The 18,455-nt window shown below is 34.7% G+C and overlaps 1 protein-coding gene across 1 annotated transcript in view; it reads right to left on the reverse strand.

Annotated features, from left to right (window-relative positions):
* LOC147075544 (lysine-specific histone demethylase 1A-like) overlaps positions 1-16,596 on the reverse strand; it is a 650,508-nt gene extending 633,912 nt beyond the window's left edge. The window contains exons 1-10 of the mRNA XM_085941836.1: positions 16,487-16,596; positions 16,109-16,359; positions 14,964-15,153; positions 14,105-14,264; positions 12,816-12,944; positions 10,492-10,634; positions 7,386-7,535; positions 7,237-7,295; positions 5,971-6,195; positions 3,969-4,117 (exon numbers count right to left, since the gene is read on the reverse strand). Of these exons, the coding sequence (XP_085797962.1) occupies positions 3,969-4,117; positions 5,971-6,195; positions 7,237-7,295; positions 7,386-7,535; positions 10,492-10,634; positions 12,816-12,944; positions 14,105-14,264; positions 14,964-15,153; positions 16,109-16,359; positions 16,487-16,510 (1,480 nt within the window). The 5' untranslated portion in view covers positions 16,511-16,596. The remainder of the gene's footprint in view (positions 1-3,968; positions 4,118-5,970; positions 6,196-7,236; positions 7,296-7,385; positions 7,536-10,491; positions 10,635-12,815; positions 12,945-14,104; positions 14,265-14,963; positions 15,154-16,108; positions 16,360-16,486) is intronic.
* Positions 16,597-18,455: the final 1,859 nt, after the last annotated feature.

Genomic DNA, 18,455 nt, shown 5'->3' on the forward strand with positions numbered 1-18,455 from the left:
TAGCGTCATTTCTATTTTACATGACAAATTGGGCATGAAAAATATTTCTGCAAGATGGGTGCCGCGTTTGCTCACAGTCGACAATAAACGCAGTAGGGTGGTGACCTCTAAAGCCCTGTTGTCGCTCATGCAACGCAATCCGGATGAATTTTTTCGTCGCTTTGTGACTGTAGATGAAACATGGATACACCACTATACTCCCGAGACGAAAGAACAGTCAAAGCAGTGGATTGCGAAGGCAAACCATGTCCAAAGAAGGCGAAAACCGTAAAATCAGCTGGTAAGGTTATGGCTACTGTATTTTGGGATGCACGTGAAATTATTTTCGTTGACTATTTGGAAAAAGGAAAAACAATAACAGGGGATTATTATGCATCTTTATTGTACCAGCTAAAAAACAAAATTGAAGAAAAACGGCCTCATTTAAACAGGAAAAAAATCCTCTTTCATCAGGACAATGCCCGTGTTCACACATGTTTACGATCAATGGCTAAAATTGAAGAATTGAAGTTCGAATTGGTCGACCACCCACCGTATTCGCCAGATTTAGCCCCCAGTGACTTTTTCCTTTTCCCAAACTTAAAAAAATGGCTAAGTGGACAACGTTTTTTTTCAAATGAAGAAGTCATCGATCGGACAAATGCTTATTTTGAGGACCTTCCGAAAACTTATTTTTCTGACGGTTTAAAAAAAATTGAGAAACGTCTAACCAAGTGTATTGAGCTCCAAGGAAATTATGTTGAGAAATAAAAAAAAAATACAAAAATAAAACCTGTTTTAATGCTTTTTTCTAAGGAATTATTGACCCACCCTCGTACCTACCAACCGAAAATTATCATATTTGCAAGTTTTTTATAAAATTTATCAAAATTTACTTCATAATTTAATGTCAATCTAATATATAAAAATTAATATTTGTGTGTTTGTTTGTTCGTATTTAATGTGCAGCCATACCGTTCATCCGATTGCGATAAAACTTTGTAAACTTATTGCTTGCACTTGCGGGAAGAGTATAGGCTATACTAATATATAAAAATGAATGTCTGTCTGTCTGTCTGTCTGTGTGTCTGTCCCGCATGCGTTCCTATACCATTCATCCGATTGCAATGGAATTTTGGTAAGTGGTTGTATGCATGCATACCCATAAAGGTTTCTGAATTAGAAAAATCATCATCTTCTTCTTCTTCTTCATTATATTTTCTTTTATTCGTATGGTTCCTATACCATTCATCCGATTGCAATGAAATTTTGGTAAGTGGTTGTATGCACACCCATAAAGGTTTCTGAATTAGAAAAATCATCATCTTCTTCTTCTTCTTCATTCTATCTTCTTTTATTCGTATGCGTTCCTATACCATTCATCCGATTGCAATGAAATTTTGGCAAGTGGTTGTATGCACACCCATGAAGGTTTCTAAATTAGAAAAATCATCATCTTCTTCTTCTTCTTCATTCTATCTTCTTTTATTCGTATGGTCCCTATACCATTCATCCGATTGCGATGAAACCTTCATCAGTTGTTGTGGTAACACCCGCAATGGTTTTTGAATTAGTACAACCATCTTCTTCTTCTTCTTCTATTCTATATTCTTCTATTCGTATGCGTTCCTATTCCATTCATCCGATTGCAATAAAATTTTCGTCAGTAATTGTGCCAACACCCGCAAAGGTTTCTGAATTAGTACAACTATCTTCTTCTTCTTCTTCTTCTTCATTCTATCTTCTTTTATTCGTATGGTCCCTATACCATTCATCCGATTGCAATGAAACCTTCATCAGTTGTTGTGGTAACACCCGCAATGGTTTTTTAATTAGTACAACCATCTTCTTCTTCTTCATATTCGTATGCGTTCCTATACCATTCATCCGATTGCAATGAAATTTTGATCAACTGTTGTGCTCACGCCGCAAAGGTCTCTGAATTGTTACAACTATTTTCTTTTTCTTCTATTCTATCTTCTTCTATTTGTATGCGTTCTTATACCATTCATCCGATTGCGATGAAATTTTGACTAGTTGTTGTGAGCACGCCCGCGAAGAGTTCTGAATTAGTACAACCATCTTCTTCTTCTTCTATTCGTATGCGTTCCTATACCATTCATCCGATTGCAATGAAACTTTGGTGAGTTGTTGTGCCCTTGCCCGCAAAGGTTTCTGAATTACTATAATCATCTTTTTCTTCTTCTATTTGTATGCGTTCTTATGCCATTCATCCGATTGTGATGAAATTTTGACCAGTTGTTGTGCGCAAGCCCGCGAAGGTTTTTGAATTAGTACAACCATCTTCTTCTTCTTCTATTCGTATGCGTTCCTATACCATTAATCCGATTGCAATGAAACTTTGGTGAGTTGTCATGCGCATGCCCACGAAGGTTTCTGAATTAGAAAATCATCTTCTTCTACTATTCGTATGCGTTCCTATACCATTCATCCGATTGCGATGAAACTTTTGTCAGTTGTGTGCGGTTTCTAAATTATTATTATATAACATACAAAGTTTGTTGTTTGTTTGTTCCATCCAATTTTGATTTTTTTTTTACTACATATTTATAACATTAATAACGTTTTCATATTTTGGATTCGATTTTAATTTAGTGTTCTTATGTTTGACCTTTACTCCTATTATAATTATTTTCATATTGCCATATTGTATTACACAGATATTTTAATATTAAAGAAATAATTACCTCTTATTATTTTTCAAATATCTAAGATAAATATAACCACGAAGCGACCCCGTGCGAAGCCGGGTACTTCAGCTAGTATTATATAAATATATTCACCCTTTTCAATTTATATGTTTAAAAGGGCACCTACGATTCCATCAAGCAAGCTTTCCCTATCATATGTATCCACTTGACGAGTTATTTACGTTAATTATAAACCTCTGATTTCTTGCAAATTTCAAAAATGAAAAATTTTTGGTTTTTCAAAGAGATCATACAAATTAATAATACGTAATATGTACACAAACTTGGAGATCATTTACCAAGCCAAAACATGTTCTTCTCAAACAAAATTACAGAGATATTAAAGGCCAAATGCAAAGTGACTGTGAGAAAAACATGCAGCACATTTATAATAATGTTTTAACTTAACGGTGACTTCTCTGCATTTGGCCATAATGGCGAGCCAAAAGTCTGAAGACAATAAATCATCCGATCTGTCAATGCTCTGCTACTGACCAACAGACGATCAACGAACGAGTAAAAAAGTCGAGCTATTAAAAGTAAAATTATCGTAATGTCTTCCTATAATCCTGAAATTTTGTGTAGATTTGCATAAAATAATGTAGGTAGCAGTGAAAACAATACAAGTTTTACATTTTCTTTTAGGAATTTTATAAATTCGAATGAAAAAAATTATTGCTCAATCCCTCATTTGCTAATAATATGTAAATAATTAACAAATTAATCAATAAAAAAGTTTAGGACAATTACAGGTTTTTTTTTGGTCGGAATGTTTAGTAATGTCAAATTGAACTTATGAAGTGGTTAACGACGGATTCTGGCAACTTGGCGAGTAAAATATCAAACATGTTTGAAATCCAACGAACCTGATCTGCAGACTTGAAAGTCCGCAGATTTATGGTGCTCAACGCAAAAAAAAAAAGTATGAAGACTGTAAATCGTCTGACTTGCGTGCCAATGGAGCACAGGCATTAGACACGATTTAAATATTATGTAATGAAAGAAAATCACATGTACTACCAATAAAACAGGAAACAGGAATTGTTGAGTTTTGAATGTTTTAATTATTGGAGGTTTCTCTATCTCAGAGCTGAACACTTGTCCGCATATCACTGATACTTTAAGATATGTTGTGACAGACTTCGGTCTCATATTCTTTTTCTTCAACGGATTTTATGCTACTGCAGCTAAACAGGTTTTACTTCTAATGAGCAAATTCCGCCTAGGTTGTACACAGATTCTGTTCGATAATGTCACATGCAGAAAATAATCACTAACCTGTTAGATGATTGCCGGTGAACTCGAAGTCGTCATCTTGATCCCAGTGCTTAAGCGAAAGATTTCCCAGTGGAGTTGCGTTGGCGAATTCCAGGTTGGCAAAATGCCAGTCTAGGATCTGGCGGTCTCGTACGGACAGGTACACGGAACTACACAAAAAAAGTGAATATTTAATCAAAATGTATATAGAAATGAAAATAATGTCACGAAAATCACTGAGACAAATGGTATAACAATGAGAAATAAATGCCAAAAGCCCACATCCTAACACTGAATAAAAATGTATTGCAAATAAACAGTATTAAATCGATTTTTTATCATGAGAATATAATTTTTCTCAGATTAAAGTTCTACTACAAGAGACAATCGACAGGGCGCATAATAATTCGTCTCGTGTTCGTTTGGAAATCAAGAAAACCAACATTTTGTGCAAGAGCGCCTGTCCTGATCCAGAATTCCCGCTGAATAGCCATGGGCAAAACGTCGAGCGTGTTGACAGCTTCAAATACCTGGAGATACACATCACGGAAGATGGCGTTTTGTGAAGAGAGCTCGCTATCCGATTGGGAATGACTAGATCAACATTTAACTCGATGCGGAGTGTCTGGGACTAGCGACTGTACTCAATTCAAACCAAATGCCACCTCTTCGACGCTTGAGTTCTGATGGTACTGCTTTCCGTTAGCAAGTCATGACACCTTATGAAGACTCAGAGCCACCGTGTACTGAGCTTCAAAAACATATACTTGGGACGGATACTGGGTGTGTGGTGGTATAACTTTAGGAGTAAAGCTGAGATAAGGGTGCAGACCAAGCAGCCTCTCATCACGCTCAAAGTGAATAGGCGACGTTTGACCTCGCTTGGCCACGTGCTGAAGAGAATTTTAACCTGACTTGCGTGTTCTTCCAGGGAATTGGACTCCGGCATCCTGGAAGCTAAATACTACCCACAGTGTATACGGTGGAGGGAGGTTGACATGACCTGGGAAGATGCAAAAAAAACTAGCGAGCGGCAGGGTTTCTTGGAGGCGCTATGTGGTGTTCGTATGCTCCAACTAAGGTACAGACGTGGTCGAAGAAGAAGAAGAAACAAATATATCATCCATAACTTGAAAACACTACAGATACGTACCCACTAGAAAAAATTACATTTGAAAAAAATACGAACCTCGACGTATTTTTTTCAAATGTGATTTTTTCTAGTGGGTATGCATCTGAAGTGTTTTCAAGTTATGTATGTTCAATATTTGGAATGTTACATTCTCAAAATCTTGTGAATTATTCATTTGAATAAAAGAAATAGTTTATTATAAATATATCATCTTCATTCACCCAGGGTCGATTCACTACAAGATTTTCATTCCCATTCATTAATAGTTTTTTGTCACCATACGTGTCACATTTTAAGGAGGTCCTACTGCCATTTAGTGCTCCTTGGTTATGGCTGTTTGACTACTCAGCTTCATCACTAACAATTTATGAAAATATTAAATGGAGTCAAAGCAACTGGAGAGTGTCAGCGCTGGATCATCCAGAATGGAGGAAGTTTTTGAAGGAGACCAAGACCCGCCAAAAGTTGTAGTGCCATAAATGATGATGATTGAACGGAGTATCTCCGTAGTTTATAGTCGATAAAATGACACCACAGGAATTTTATTTTGATCAATTTCTGAATAATGCATAAATCATAAATTTATGAAAGGAATGGTAAAGTATTCCTAGAATTAAGATTATTAAAAGTATTTCATCAGTGACCAATAATGAATTGTCTGTGGCGGTCAATTTTTTGTGCCCATCTGCAATCCAAAATTGCCCGGTTAAATGCATTGCATTACGATAATCTGCTTCATCTAAGTAAGGGATATCAGCCTACACGGAGCGGAGGCCATTTGGACATTTTTTTTTACGGAGAATGGTTATTAGCATTTCAGTATGTGAATTTGCCTGACACATAGACGTTCTATCTGTACTTTACTGCAGGTAAACAACAAAGTATGAATACCTCGGAGGATTAGCTTCAATATCAGCCAACTTCTCTTCAATAGCAGCTCTCTGTTCAATCAATTGATCATGCTGAGTGCACTGCAAGGTCATTTCTCTCTGCAGCCGTCTCCAATTGAACTCGTGGACAACTCCCCAAGCACTGTTACCGCTACTGCTTTTTATCTTTGCCAATGATTCCTTTTCGATCTTCATAGATTTGAGCAGTTCTTCAATCTCGGACATTCTGAAAGTAACAACATATAAATTATTTTTTGTTTATTAACTGTGGCGTTTTGTTTTATAACCACACTTTACACTGCTGATCATGAGTCGAATTACGTAGTACATAGAACACTCATAAAAATGAAGTTATACTATTAATTGGTCCCTGATAGCTACTTTGAAATCCCTTCAGCGACGGGGAAAAAAAAATTTCTCCTCATCATGTCTACCTGAAGTGAAGTGAAATGAAGCATAAAGTTTTACTATTTTGTTCTTCTTTTGGAGTTTTAGTTTGCAGGTTAATTCATCATTATTAAACGTTATAGATATTCCATGTGACAATATTTAATTCTTATTCGAGTAATAGCGCCTGTACACGTGCATGGATTTACTTGCACAAATAGTGTGTATTTAAACTATCGCGATAATAGCTATTTACACATAAAAGTGCTGACTGTCTCGCCAATCTCATTCTTCAAGAGTAACGGAGACGCGATGTTGTCATTTTATGATACTATTTGAAAGTCGTAAAAATCGGTTAACCCCAAAATGAGTCTCTGCGCGGTGTAGTTTGTTTTTTTTTCCGGCAGGTTCAACACTATCGTTGTACTACACAGGCGCAGATATCAAACAAATCCCAACTGCTGCGTGAAAATTCAGAAGCTTCCGAACTTTTTTGATTCATGCATGCAACCTTGCAACTTGCAGGCCGCGATAATACGTACTGTCAGCAGTAAATCTATGCATGTGTAAACGGTGTATAATGTAAAAATCATCACTTACCATTTATAGACCAAATTAACATATTAATAGGTATATAATTTTAAAGACCTCAGACATACTATTAGAAAAAATATTTTTACAGGTATGTTTATGAGGTGCTAATAAATTATGAGCGGCTATTAATATAACTGATGATTCCGATGAAATAATACGAAACCTGCATAAATCCAATTTCCATTGAATTGCCTTCAGTTGATGGTAGGTATTATGTAAATTATATATATGTAAATGTAAATTTAAAAAATTATATAACAATAAATAATATTGAAATTATGTATACCTTTTTTGATTGCCTTTCAACTTTTCTTGCAACGATATAACAGACTTCAGATGTTGAATCTTGAAATGGAAAAATATATCATTATTATTTATTTGACACAATTGAAACACCTATAAATTTTACAATTAATGAGGAACATCTCAATCAACCTGTTTCTGCTTCACATTCTTCTGTTGTAGCTTGATCACCCACTCCAACGCCTGACCCAGTGACACGGGAGTATTGCCGAAATAGTTAAAGTCCACTTGATGGGATATGTAAGAGGTCGCATCTAGGAGTCTGTTAAACTCTCTCTCCACCTAAAAATGGAGAAAGAAAACTTTTATATCTCATGTTGACAAGTTAAGTATGAAAATCTGAAGCATAATGTAAAAAAATAGTTATTTGTAATAAAAAAAAGCAATTCAATACATAATATTGATTTACATATCATAAGCTTTTTGCAAATATCTATAATAAAAAACTAAAACAATTTATTGCAATGAAGAAATGCTGCACTTATTAAGAAAAAAATCAACCTGCACACTGACTGTGCTGCAGTGACGTCCCAAATGGGTAAGCAGGTCATGCGTTGCACAGGGGCAGCACAATATTTAGGGAGCGGCGAATGAATGAACGCACACAAACATTACAACTTTTGAAAGTAACGGCAGTTTTCCGTGAAGTATACGATGATGTCGCTTCATTATAAAGTATATATCCAGATCTTGGTTTAAAAAATAATCTAAGCATAAAAAATCCTGACAACATAACTAGTAGTGTATTTTAATACCCATTGTAATAAATATTGTAATGGAGGTTTATCGCACAGACAAAATTTTCACAAGGCTGCCTATGAACCTATCAGTGCAATAGATCTCTACGCACTTAACACCACCACTGTTTGAGAGTAGATTTCGTGGAAATGGTCTAAGTCTCAGTAAATGGTGTATATCGAGGGTATACTGACAGAAAGCATTAACTCATTAAAACAAGTTCTGAGATTTTTTTATGATTTATAAACATTTTTTCTACATTATAAAGACTAATCTTTATGGCAAACACAATATATGACATGTTACAAGTCCTGTATTTTGTATACGCAGAACGCATTAGGTCATTATCATGCTTTCTATCAGAATAAAAAAATAACAATATGTTTTAATAATGTTTCTATTTTCTCACCATTATATCCTATGCCTTTGTGCGTTTTACCAGGACGTAGAGCGTAAAATTGTATACATTTTGGCATTTAAAACAGAAAAACAGCAAAAACTGAATTAATGCGTTCTGTCGCTTGGATCCTCGATATGCAGGGAACTCAGAAATAATGGGAACTGTAATACTTAACGGCTCGGGAGAAGCAGGCAACCGATCTCAAGTAAGTAAGAATACGGGAAACACGTATCAAAGAATACGTTATACGTTGAATACTGACAACTGCTCTCGGTTTATGCATTGACGCTCATTTATTATTGGTGTATTACACACTATTGCACGTATATAATGCGTGGTTCATTTTCATAGGACACTCACACATTCAAAATCCTGCGTCAAAATTTACTGTCTTGGTATATAGCCTATCATAATTCTATTTATTATCCGTTCTTACCGCCTAAAGCATGGCATCCTCCAAGGATCCAAGGCCATGCGTCCAGCGCAACCTATACCCCCCCCCCCCTCTCCTTTCGGAGGTGACACCGTTCTGTGTGTATATGTAAATTTAAAGATTTTTTATGTCTGTTTAAAGTAGCCGAAAATAAATTCTACAAGTAGGTACCAATCGAATTTGCAGACAATTTGAAACTAAATAATTACAAGATAAAAAGAACTTATACACGTTTTTAAATTTTCTGTTAATCATATAAACTTGACAATTCTATGTATTAATAAAAACTATATAAATAAATAAATATAGAATACTGAAATGTCATTTTGACATTTCATATTGATTTCCATAGTAACGCACGTATATATTAATAATTTAGCTGCTAGGACCCCCTTAGCAACCAACAATAGTAACTTTCCATACAAAACAGAATTAACTGAAAATGAATTCAATTCTACTTAAAAATGGCTAAAAGTATTAAAAGAATGCATTGTCGTCGTGTTCTGACATATTCTAAAAGTTTCAAATGTCTAGCTAATCGGGAAGTTAGTTAAAAATCTTCAATCATCCAATACAAATCTTGGACAAAGAAGAGGAAATTTATACTAGACACACACGAAAAAACCTATACCGGACAAACAAGAATACGAGCTAATAAAAACGTGGTAAAATGAAAGGGGGTGGTATTATAAGTTTGCTTAAATGCACCACTTTGCTTAGGGATGTCACTGATACGCTGTGCATGTTATCATGCACCACTGAAATCGAGGAAATGTTGTTATGGGCTTTTAACCAAGCCGGAAAATAATGAAAATAAAATTTTAACGCAGTTAATTACTCAACTACAAAATAATTGGCACGAATCGAAAAGGTTAATACAATAATGGCCAAATAGATTGTGGTCAAAGGTCGCTAATGGTCAAAGAGTTTGAACTATAAATAGCAGTGGCGAAGGGTGGAGGTAGGCTGTTAAGATCTGCCATAAATAGTGCACACTTAACTTTGTCAGTCATATATTGTATTTGTTTTCATTGAACAAAGACTACAATTTACAGATGGTTTCGGTTAGTTTTTAAAATTCAATTAAACCCTGCGAAACCAAACCATAATAGATAATAGTCAAATAATAATAGTAAATATCTAAAATTATGCCATTAAATCATACACAATTTTGAATATTTTATAGATAGAATAATATTTTTTATCTGTCATAGTTTGGTTTAGGTAAGGTTTAATGAATTAAAAAAAAATAACCAACATGTGTAATATGTATTTCTAATTCAATGAAAACAAACAAATATGAATGAAAAAGTGTGCACAATTTTGTCAGATCACCCAAAATATACCAAAACTATTATGGTTTGGTTTAGACAGGAGTTAATTGCTTTTTAAAAATTAACCTACACCATCTGTAAATTATTGTAGCTTAGTTCAATAAAAACAAATAAGTATGGCTAACAAAGTTTAATGTGCACTCAGCTCTAAACAGCTTACCTCCAACCTTTGCCACTGATAACTGGAGGGAGTGGTATGATTATACTTCTAATTCAACACTTGATGGCGATCCCTCAACGTTTTTAATGTGTATATATAATATGAAAACATTTTAGATATACCTACAAGAAATAATCTTTGAATATTGGCATTATTGATTGTGTATCTCTTACCATTTCATCCTTATGTTTGGGAACTTGTTGTCCAGTTGCTTCGTATAATGGACACTTTTGTTTGATTCTGTGTAGTTCCATATCCATTTGCAAGGAAAGCGTAGTAACCGGATTACCACCGAGTCCTGTCACAACCATGGCACCTAAAATAATATTAAAAAATCTCTATCATATCTACATTGTAACTAAAATAACTTTCATAGGTTGGGTTATTTCTCTAATTAATATTTGTTTTACTGCAGTATGCTGGCTAAATGCACTGATATTCATGACTCTCCACAGAGACACCTAATGAAAAAATATGAAGCTTGCAAATTGAGACATTTTTTTGATAATTTACATTTTAAAGTATTTTAACACATTGATCGCCAACTAGTTTTACAGAAAATAGTTAAAAAATGATTATTTGTCTCTAAGGTATTATTTGATAGGTAATGAAAGAATATAACGTTTTTTTCATTTTGATGATTTTTTTACGTAAATATTAGTTTTTATGATGTGCCGGCCACATGTGTCCGTCGCGGCGCCAACAAGTTAATTTATTCTATTGCGCCGGGCCGGCCACTTCGCCGGTCACCTGTCCATATGTGTTGACGAGAGCATGGTGCCATTTCACGGTCGAATTATATTTAGATAGTATAATAAGCAGAAAAGGCACAAATACGGAATAAAAGTTTTCAAATTGGGTAGTATAATACCTGGATACACATAAACTGGAAATATACGTATACATACCTTATAATCATTTTTTTTATTCTATTTTTTTATTATTTACATATTTTTTATAACTTACATTTTTATAATCTATTTAATTATTATTTTTATATCAACAAAAACACATTTACAATTTAAAAGGAAAACTTTTTTTTTCATTATGTACATTCTTTACATTAGTGAGCCTATATTTTGTGACTGGGAAGACATATTTTCAGGCCAAGTGGCAGTAATATACAGAAGGGCCATGCCGGTCACCGCGTATCGAAAAATGCACTGCGCGCGGCCCGCCGGCGCTGTAGAACAACTCTAAGGCAGGTCTTCTTTGCCGGTCACCGGTGACCCCCATGGCGATCAACATGTTAATTAATTAATTATGGTTATTTTTCCTAACCTACAAAAAATTTTGACTGATTCATATTTGGCAGGGTCTCGTTGTAGAGGGACGAGACCACTTTGGGATATGACCAGGTGTTGAGATGAAAGTCAGATTGGACGTTCCTGCGATGAATGGAGGAGTGAGTTTTTATTATAGTGTAAATAGTCAATACAAGTTATATTACTGGTCCGAGATCCGAGGCTCGGTGGATGAGATGCTGTGCTTAGTGATGTGGAAACTGGGATCTGACTAACACGAAGATTACTGATCGGACTGAGATTAAGATTGATACAACGACTAACTCATCAACTAAGATCCACTATTTATATACATGAATATTCGGTAAATTACAAGTCATTGTTGATATAGTTTTCAATTGGGAAATCTGCTGGCCTCTGCATCATTGCAACTTCGAGTGTTTCGATGACCTAGCCGGAGGCAGTCGAACCCCATCGAAGAATGTGTGAATGCGTGTAAAATATGCTGACTATAGATGGGACGAGTATGTGATAGTTAAATGACTTGCCAATTCTTACATTGTCGAAATAATGTTGACAAGGCTCGAGGTCGTTGAACACATAGTTTTAATGATTTTTATATTTTAATTCAAAAAACATTGATTTCATAAAAAATAATAATGTGTATACATAACCAGAAATTCTTTTTTATTTAGGTATATCAAATCAAGCATCAATATTTTGACCTTACCAAAATTTAATTTAATTAAATTTAAGCAGACACCGGCACCTACATTAGTGCTATAGAACATCAACGATGTAACGAGGACTTCCAATAATAACCTTTATTACAATGTAGTGTTAGGAGTCCATTTGTCAACAACATTTAGCTGTATTTATCTGATAATTATTGAAAAAATAAAATTTATATGAGTACACCCAGATGTCTACAAAGAAAATTCTCGTGGTACCTTTTATACATCTATTAGTATGGCAATACTTCATAGTCATATGTACAGTAGAGGGGACTAGATTGTAGCAATTATCACATTTACATTTATCCCCTTGGTGAGGTATTGGCCAAGCATCTGTTTCTGAAGACATGGGATGTAGGTTCAAATACTGGCAAGTTTACATGTTGTCGATTGGCTAAAAATCATTCCCCCGTAAGAAAGAGCTTTCTAAGATAACCTGTATTCTGTGAAGTCCTATATGTGCAAGTGAAAAGAGTAATGTTACATTGTAAAAATGTGAGAAAGAATGTTTTCTTTTACCCAAATCAGCTACGAAAGGTCCTTTACGATATGTCACTACACGGCCACCCACTCTATCTCTTCCTTCGAGTATGACGACTTGACAGCCTGCCGATTGAAGTTGACGTCCTGCTGCTAATCCAGACACGCCTTCAAAGAAACACAAACACCATATACAATTCACACTCGGAATTTATTATATGTGGTGAATGCCAAAGGATAGACAAAATTTATAAGATTATCAACAATTACCACCAAGTAACATGCTGAATCTCTTAAAAACGACAAAACCATTTAATTATCGTATCTACTCTAAATTAACATAATGTGGCTAATGTAGATGTTGTGGCTAATGATACATCACTATGTTTTTTTTTTTTTTGCTAAAATAACGAAAGGAGAAGGAAGATAAATCTGAAAATTAATTATACAAAATTAATCACGGGGCATAAATGCGTAAAGAAGAAAAACAATAAGCCAAAAGACGCCGCTAAATCGCTAAATTTCACAAAAACTTAAGTATTCTCATTCAAAGTACAGTACACTCTCAGTAGTCCGCCACTCGATTATCCGACAACTACTATAATCCGCGGTTTTTTTACTAGTTGAAAGCACAAAATCAAGCTCTATAATTCGCCGGTATTCGATTGTCAAATTCAGTAGTCCGCCACGTACAAGTATACAACACAGATGAGACGGGTTTATTCTGGAAACTTCTCCTTCGTAAAACGTACGTTCATCACGAAGAAAGTAATGTACCTACCAGGGAGGAAAGTGCCTAAGGACCGCATCACAATAATTATGCCGTGCTCCAGTGCAACCGGGACACACAAAATGAAGCTTTTGGTCATAGGGAAAGCCAGGAATCCTAAGCCATTTATCTGCCTACTGGTTGTGTCAAGTATTTACCTATGTTTAGTTAATAAACTTAGTTTATAAATATGTATAATTTAGTAAATACTTGATTTAAATTATTAATAAAACAGTAATTTTCTAATGCAAATTTCTCAAAAAAAGGTATTTTTACGAAATACCTGTTTTAATTTTTACCATATTTTGTATGTATGCACTATAATCCGCCGCTTTCACTAATTCGACACTTGTCTGGTTTTTGGGGTGGCGGATTACTGAGAGAGTACTGCAATCTGAAATACTATCAACTTTTGGCTTTCCTGACAACCAGTGATTTGAGCCTTATCTCGCTATTCTTTTTGCATAGGGAATTATTTAGTTGGTTCAGTGAAAGGCTTAAATAATTTAACAAAGTATTTTTAAATATGGGAATGGTTTAGTTAGTGTAAAATGCTTACCAGCTCCTATAATGATGACTTTTGGTGGTGATTTTCCTTTGATTGGTGTGGGAATGGGAATGGGTGTCAACCGTTTATAAAGACCGTAATTTATAAAACCGTGCCTCTCGAGAAAGCTGTGGACACGAATCACCAAAACTGGATCACTGTTGTATGGAATCTGAAATTGACACAATGATTATGTGCATACTGCAGTATACATCCTTATTACTACCATATGCATGTCTCACATTATAAGATTGGTAGATTTCATTAAAATATAGGACTTTCCAGTTAAACTAAAGTAGTAAAACTATAGAACAAGTTCAATTGGAAATAAATAGTAATGCTATTACATAATACAGGGCTATATTATGCAATAATATCTAATAACTTGTTGTAATTATATTTAATCAATTATTAACGTGACAATGTCATAGATGAGTGATTGCGGGTCCGAGTTTCACCTTTCGGTATATTAAGGAACTATGCACACTCACCAATGGCAATTGCACAAAAATGACAAAGAATAATATAGTTAGAGTCTGTATTCTATAAGCTGGCGTTCACGTCACGTCGTTCGCGGACGGAGAGCGCGTTCAACTGTTGCAAGTTTTCAATGGGAGAAAACGAAAGGTAATACAGTGCTGAATGCTAAAGCGGGAGGGGAAACCGCACACCAGCTTATAGAAGACAGACTCTAATTACCATTTATATACCAAATTAATACATGAAGATATCGTGAAAACAAGTAAGGAATTAAACAGCTAGAGGAAAACCTGTTTATAAATATCGGACATTAAGATACCCAATGTCATATCAGAGACATATCAAGAACAAACGACAATAAGACGTAAGATAATCATTATTTTTTTTTTACCTCCATATTAGCCAATCCGTTCTCGCCCGTGAGCTGTAATTTGGGATTTTCAACCCACATTTTCAAAAGGCGATTCCTCACTTGGATGAAGACGTGCAACATGGGACCCGTCAGATCCGGGAAACATCCCGCTTCCAGAGAGGACAATCGATCAAAAGGCAACCTCGACTGGAAAGCTGCTCCTTCAAGGCTGGAACATTTTAGAATAATAATTATTATAATAAAATTATTTTAGTTTTATTCTTGATATAAATTTTTATCTAGTCCATATCTGTAGTCATAGTCCGTCCTTTGGTGTAAGTATTGACACCACTCGGAACATCCAAGAGAAATTGAATGAGATATAAGAGGTTTTACCTCACATTAATCGATGTGTAGCTTTTGTATTACTAAATAAAGTATGGAAAGTACTTTCGTACAAGAACATTGAAGGGATAATAATTGAAATTTCAAAGTCATTTAAAGAAAGTCACTCGATTGTTTTGCAACAACTATAACTAGGATTGTTTTGTTAATATTTTTTGCAGGTAATGGCTCGATGACATTGAGTTACTTTACAAGATGCTTGTTGGCGAATTTACAATCTGCTTGTAAATTTGCCCAGTGTCATCATTGAACAAGCTAACAAGCAGATTGTAACCAATCTACCGAGCAAAGTTAAAAGACGATCTACTTTACACGCTACACGCTGGCGTGTGGGCTGATATACGTCTGCGCAGTAGAGCGATAGTGGCGATGGGCCAAACTGCGTATGCGCAGTAGAGCGATAGTGGCGACCTCCCGGAAAAAAAATTAACTACTCAATACGTCCTGTTTAAATAGTACCAAAAATGATGGTTTCAACTAGCTAGCTTGTTCGCTTCTGAGCTAGTGGAAAGTTTTGTGTGTCATCATCACAATCGCACTAGCTGACTCGCCCGCTTTTAAATTCGCCAACAAGCAGCTTGTGAAGTAGCTCATTGTCATCGAGGCTTAAGGAAGTATTCCAATTGTATTCTTTTGAAGATCAATGAAATTTTAAGATGACATGGTAAGCAATGATCTTCACCTTAAAAAATCATTCAAAAAGCATTTTGGAAAAAAGAGGGAAAAAATGAGAGAAAAAAGTTAGTATGTTACAGTAACAATAACAATATAATACATACCCAGAGGGCATTTCTCGATAATTGATCTCTTCAGGCTCGTCTGGCTTAGTGGCATCGGCGGGCTTATCTTCTTTCTTACTTGAAACGTTAGGAGTATTCGTAGGAGTGTCAGAAGAGCCTCTGGTTGAAGGGGAATCTTGGTTGACACCGGAAAGGAGAGGACTCAAAGAAACCATCTTTGGTTTTTCTGAGTTATCGGACTCAGAGTCTTCCGGTACCTTCAGTTTGTCTTCCAACTCTTTTCCGTCGGTCTGATAAAAACGTAAACAAATAAAAATAACCTTACTCTTTGACAATGATTATTATAACATTTTAAGCTTGCCTTAGTTTAAAATTAACCTAAATCATGGATTAGAGGGCATTCAATTATATTTTTACCTTCACTCTCTTTCTTCGGCTCATTTTGGGGAATTATTATTATATCAATTTGTATGTTTGACAGCAACAATGCCGGCAATTTTCAATAATTTGATTATTCTGCTGTATGTATATTATCATTATCTATGGTTGGTACTTTCAACGACACCTTAAAAAATACTATGAACATAATACCATAGCAAAAAACAAGTGTTTTATACTTGAGTAAATGTAATTAAGTTCAATTCGTACCTGTACATGTAAAAAAACACATTTTGTGTTTATTTTTCGAATTTTTCTTGCCTTTTAATCTTCTTTTTCTATTTCTCTAAATCGTTTATCTATGAAATTCATTTTTTTTTTAATTTTTACGTGCTTGTATTTTAATTATTAATATCTACCTATATTTTGTAGCATTATTAAACAATATTATATATTTCAAAGAAATAGTACTGAAAAATGTTAAAAACCAAACTTTTTTGTCGTTTCAATAATTTTTAATGTAACGCCCAAAGAGATTGAAGACTGGAGAGGGAACATGCCATAATTTACGTACGAAAAAATACGAATCGGAGAAAGACAGTTGGTATTACTGGAGCTGCTAGCTTAAAGTTCGTGTCGTAAAACAACATGGCGGTTATAATATTGTTATTCTCTCGATCTTGAAATAAGTGAAATATTTTCGTCGACGTTTTAAGTAAAAAAAAAAACCATGGTCTCTTGCAGTGCAATAGGATGCAAAGCCATGAAAAATGCCGGCATATCTTTTCACAGGTATTTATAATAATAATATAAGGTACATTTTTCTTCATGTTTAGTGACAAATGAGTTGTATTATTCTATGTTATTATTCGGCTAAAAAAGTGTTCATTAATGGAAGATTACAAATGAGCAATAGCATTTTGGAACAATATGCATACTATTAATTATTTATGCATTGATAGTTTTTCCTAAAAGATCTTATACAATAACAAATCATAACTTTTACATCAAACGTCAAATGGTTGTTTATTGTAGAAAATCCAGGCCCGTATTCATAATATTATTTTGAACCCAAAATATTCGATATGTTTTTCACAGTAAAAACTGTTAGTGCTAGTTAATGACATTCATTATTTACATAGATTTTATATTTCATTTAGAGTTAAATATACCTATTTTTAAGAATACCAAACAAAAAAATGTATTTATATGAAGTATGTAATAGATTATAATATGTAGCAATTTTGTAATGTTATATAAATTAAATTATAACAGATTTCCGAAAAGTGAAGTTCTTCGGAAATGGTGGATTGATGCAGTCGGGCGGGAGAGCTGGGTGCCATCTCAATATTCTTTACTGTGTGAAAAGTATTTCTTGGAAAATGATTTCATCAGAGGTGGACACATTACCCGGCTAGAAGAGTCCTCAATACCAGTGCTCCGCAACCTTTTCCCACCCACGGCATACCAAAGGTCTCCCAGAATTCCGCGGCACACCACACGTAAAACAATTTATACACTAAAATATGGACCCCACATCATGAAGGAGGACCCCAGGCCAAAATCTTTGGCGGGGGCCCCTATCTATAGCTAAGGTTGAAGACAGCGTGATACTCTAAAATAGCATTTTTTAAATAGTGTTCGAGGTAAAATTAATGGTATTGATTTTATGCTTAGCAATTTTTCGTATGGTTATATTATATTAATATAATTATGGTTAGTTGTCGGGTTTGGAATAATTATTTGTCGAGTATTGACACTAATAATAATTGTATCCTATAATAAGATGTTTTAAAATATTAATACTAGCGTAATAAAATAGCGCGCTTTTTTTAACTCGAAAATGGGAGCTGAACTGCGATAGTTTTGTCGGAAATCCGAGGATATTTTTTACTAACCGAAATCCAGAAAATAACCAATGGAACATCGGGGAAGTTCAGTTTTAGCACCCCGTCATTTATCAATTCAACAAATTCCTCTCGAATTTATAGGAAAAGCGCTTCTATAG

The sequence above is a fragment of the Rhyacophila brunnea genome, unplaced genomic scaffold, assembly GCF_057557595.1.
Source record: "Rhyacophila brunnea isolate RB1 unplaced genomic scaffold, BYU_Rbru_1.0 scaffold_14, whole genome shotgun sequence".
In the NCBI taxonomy this organism is placed as follows: Eukaryota; Metazoa; Arthropoda; class Insecta; order Trichoptera; family Rhyacophilidae; genus Rhyacophila; species Rhyacophila brunnea.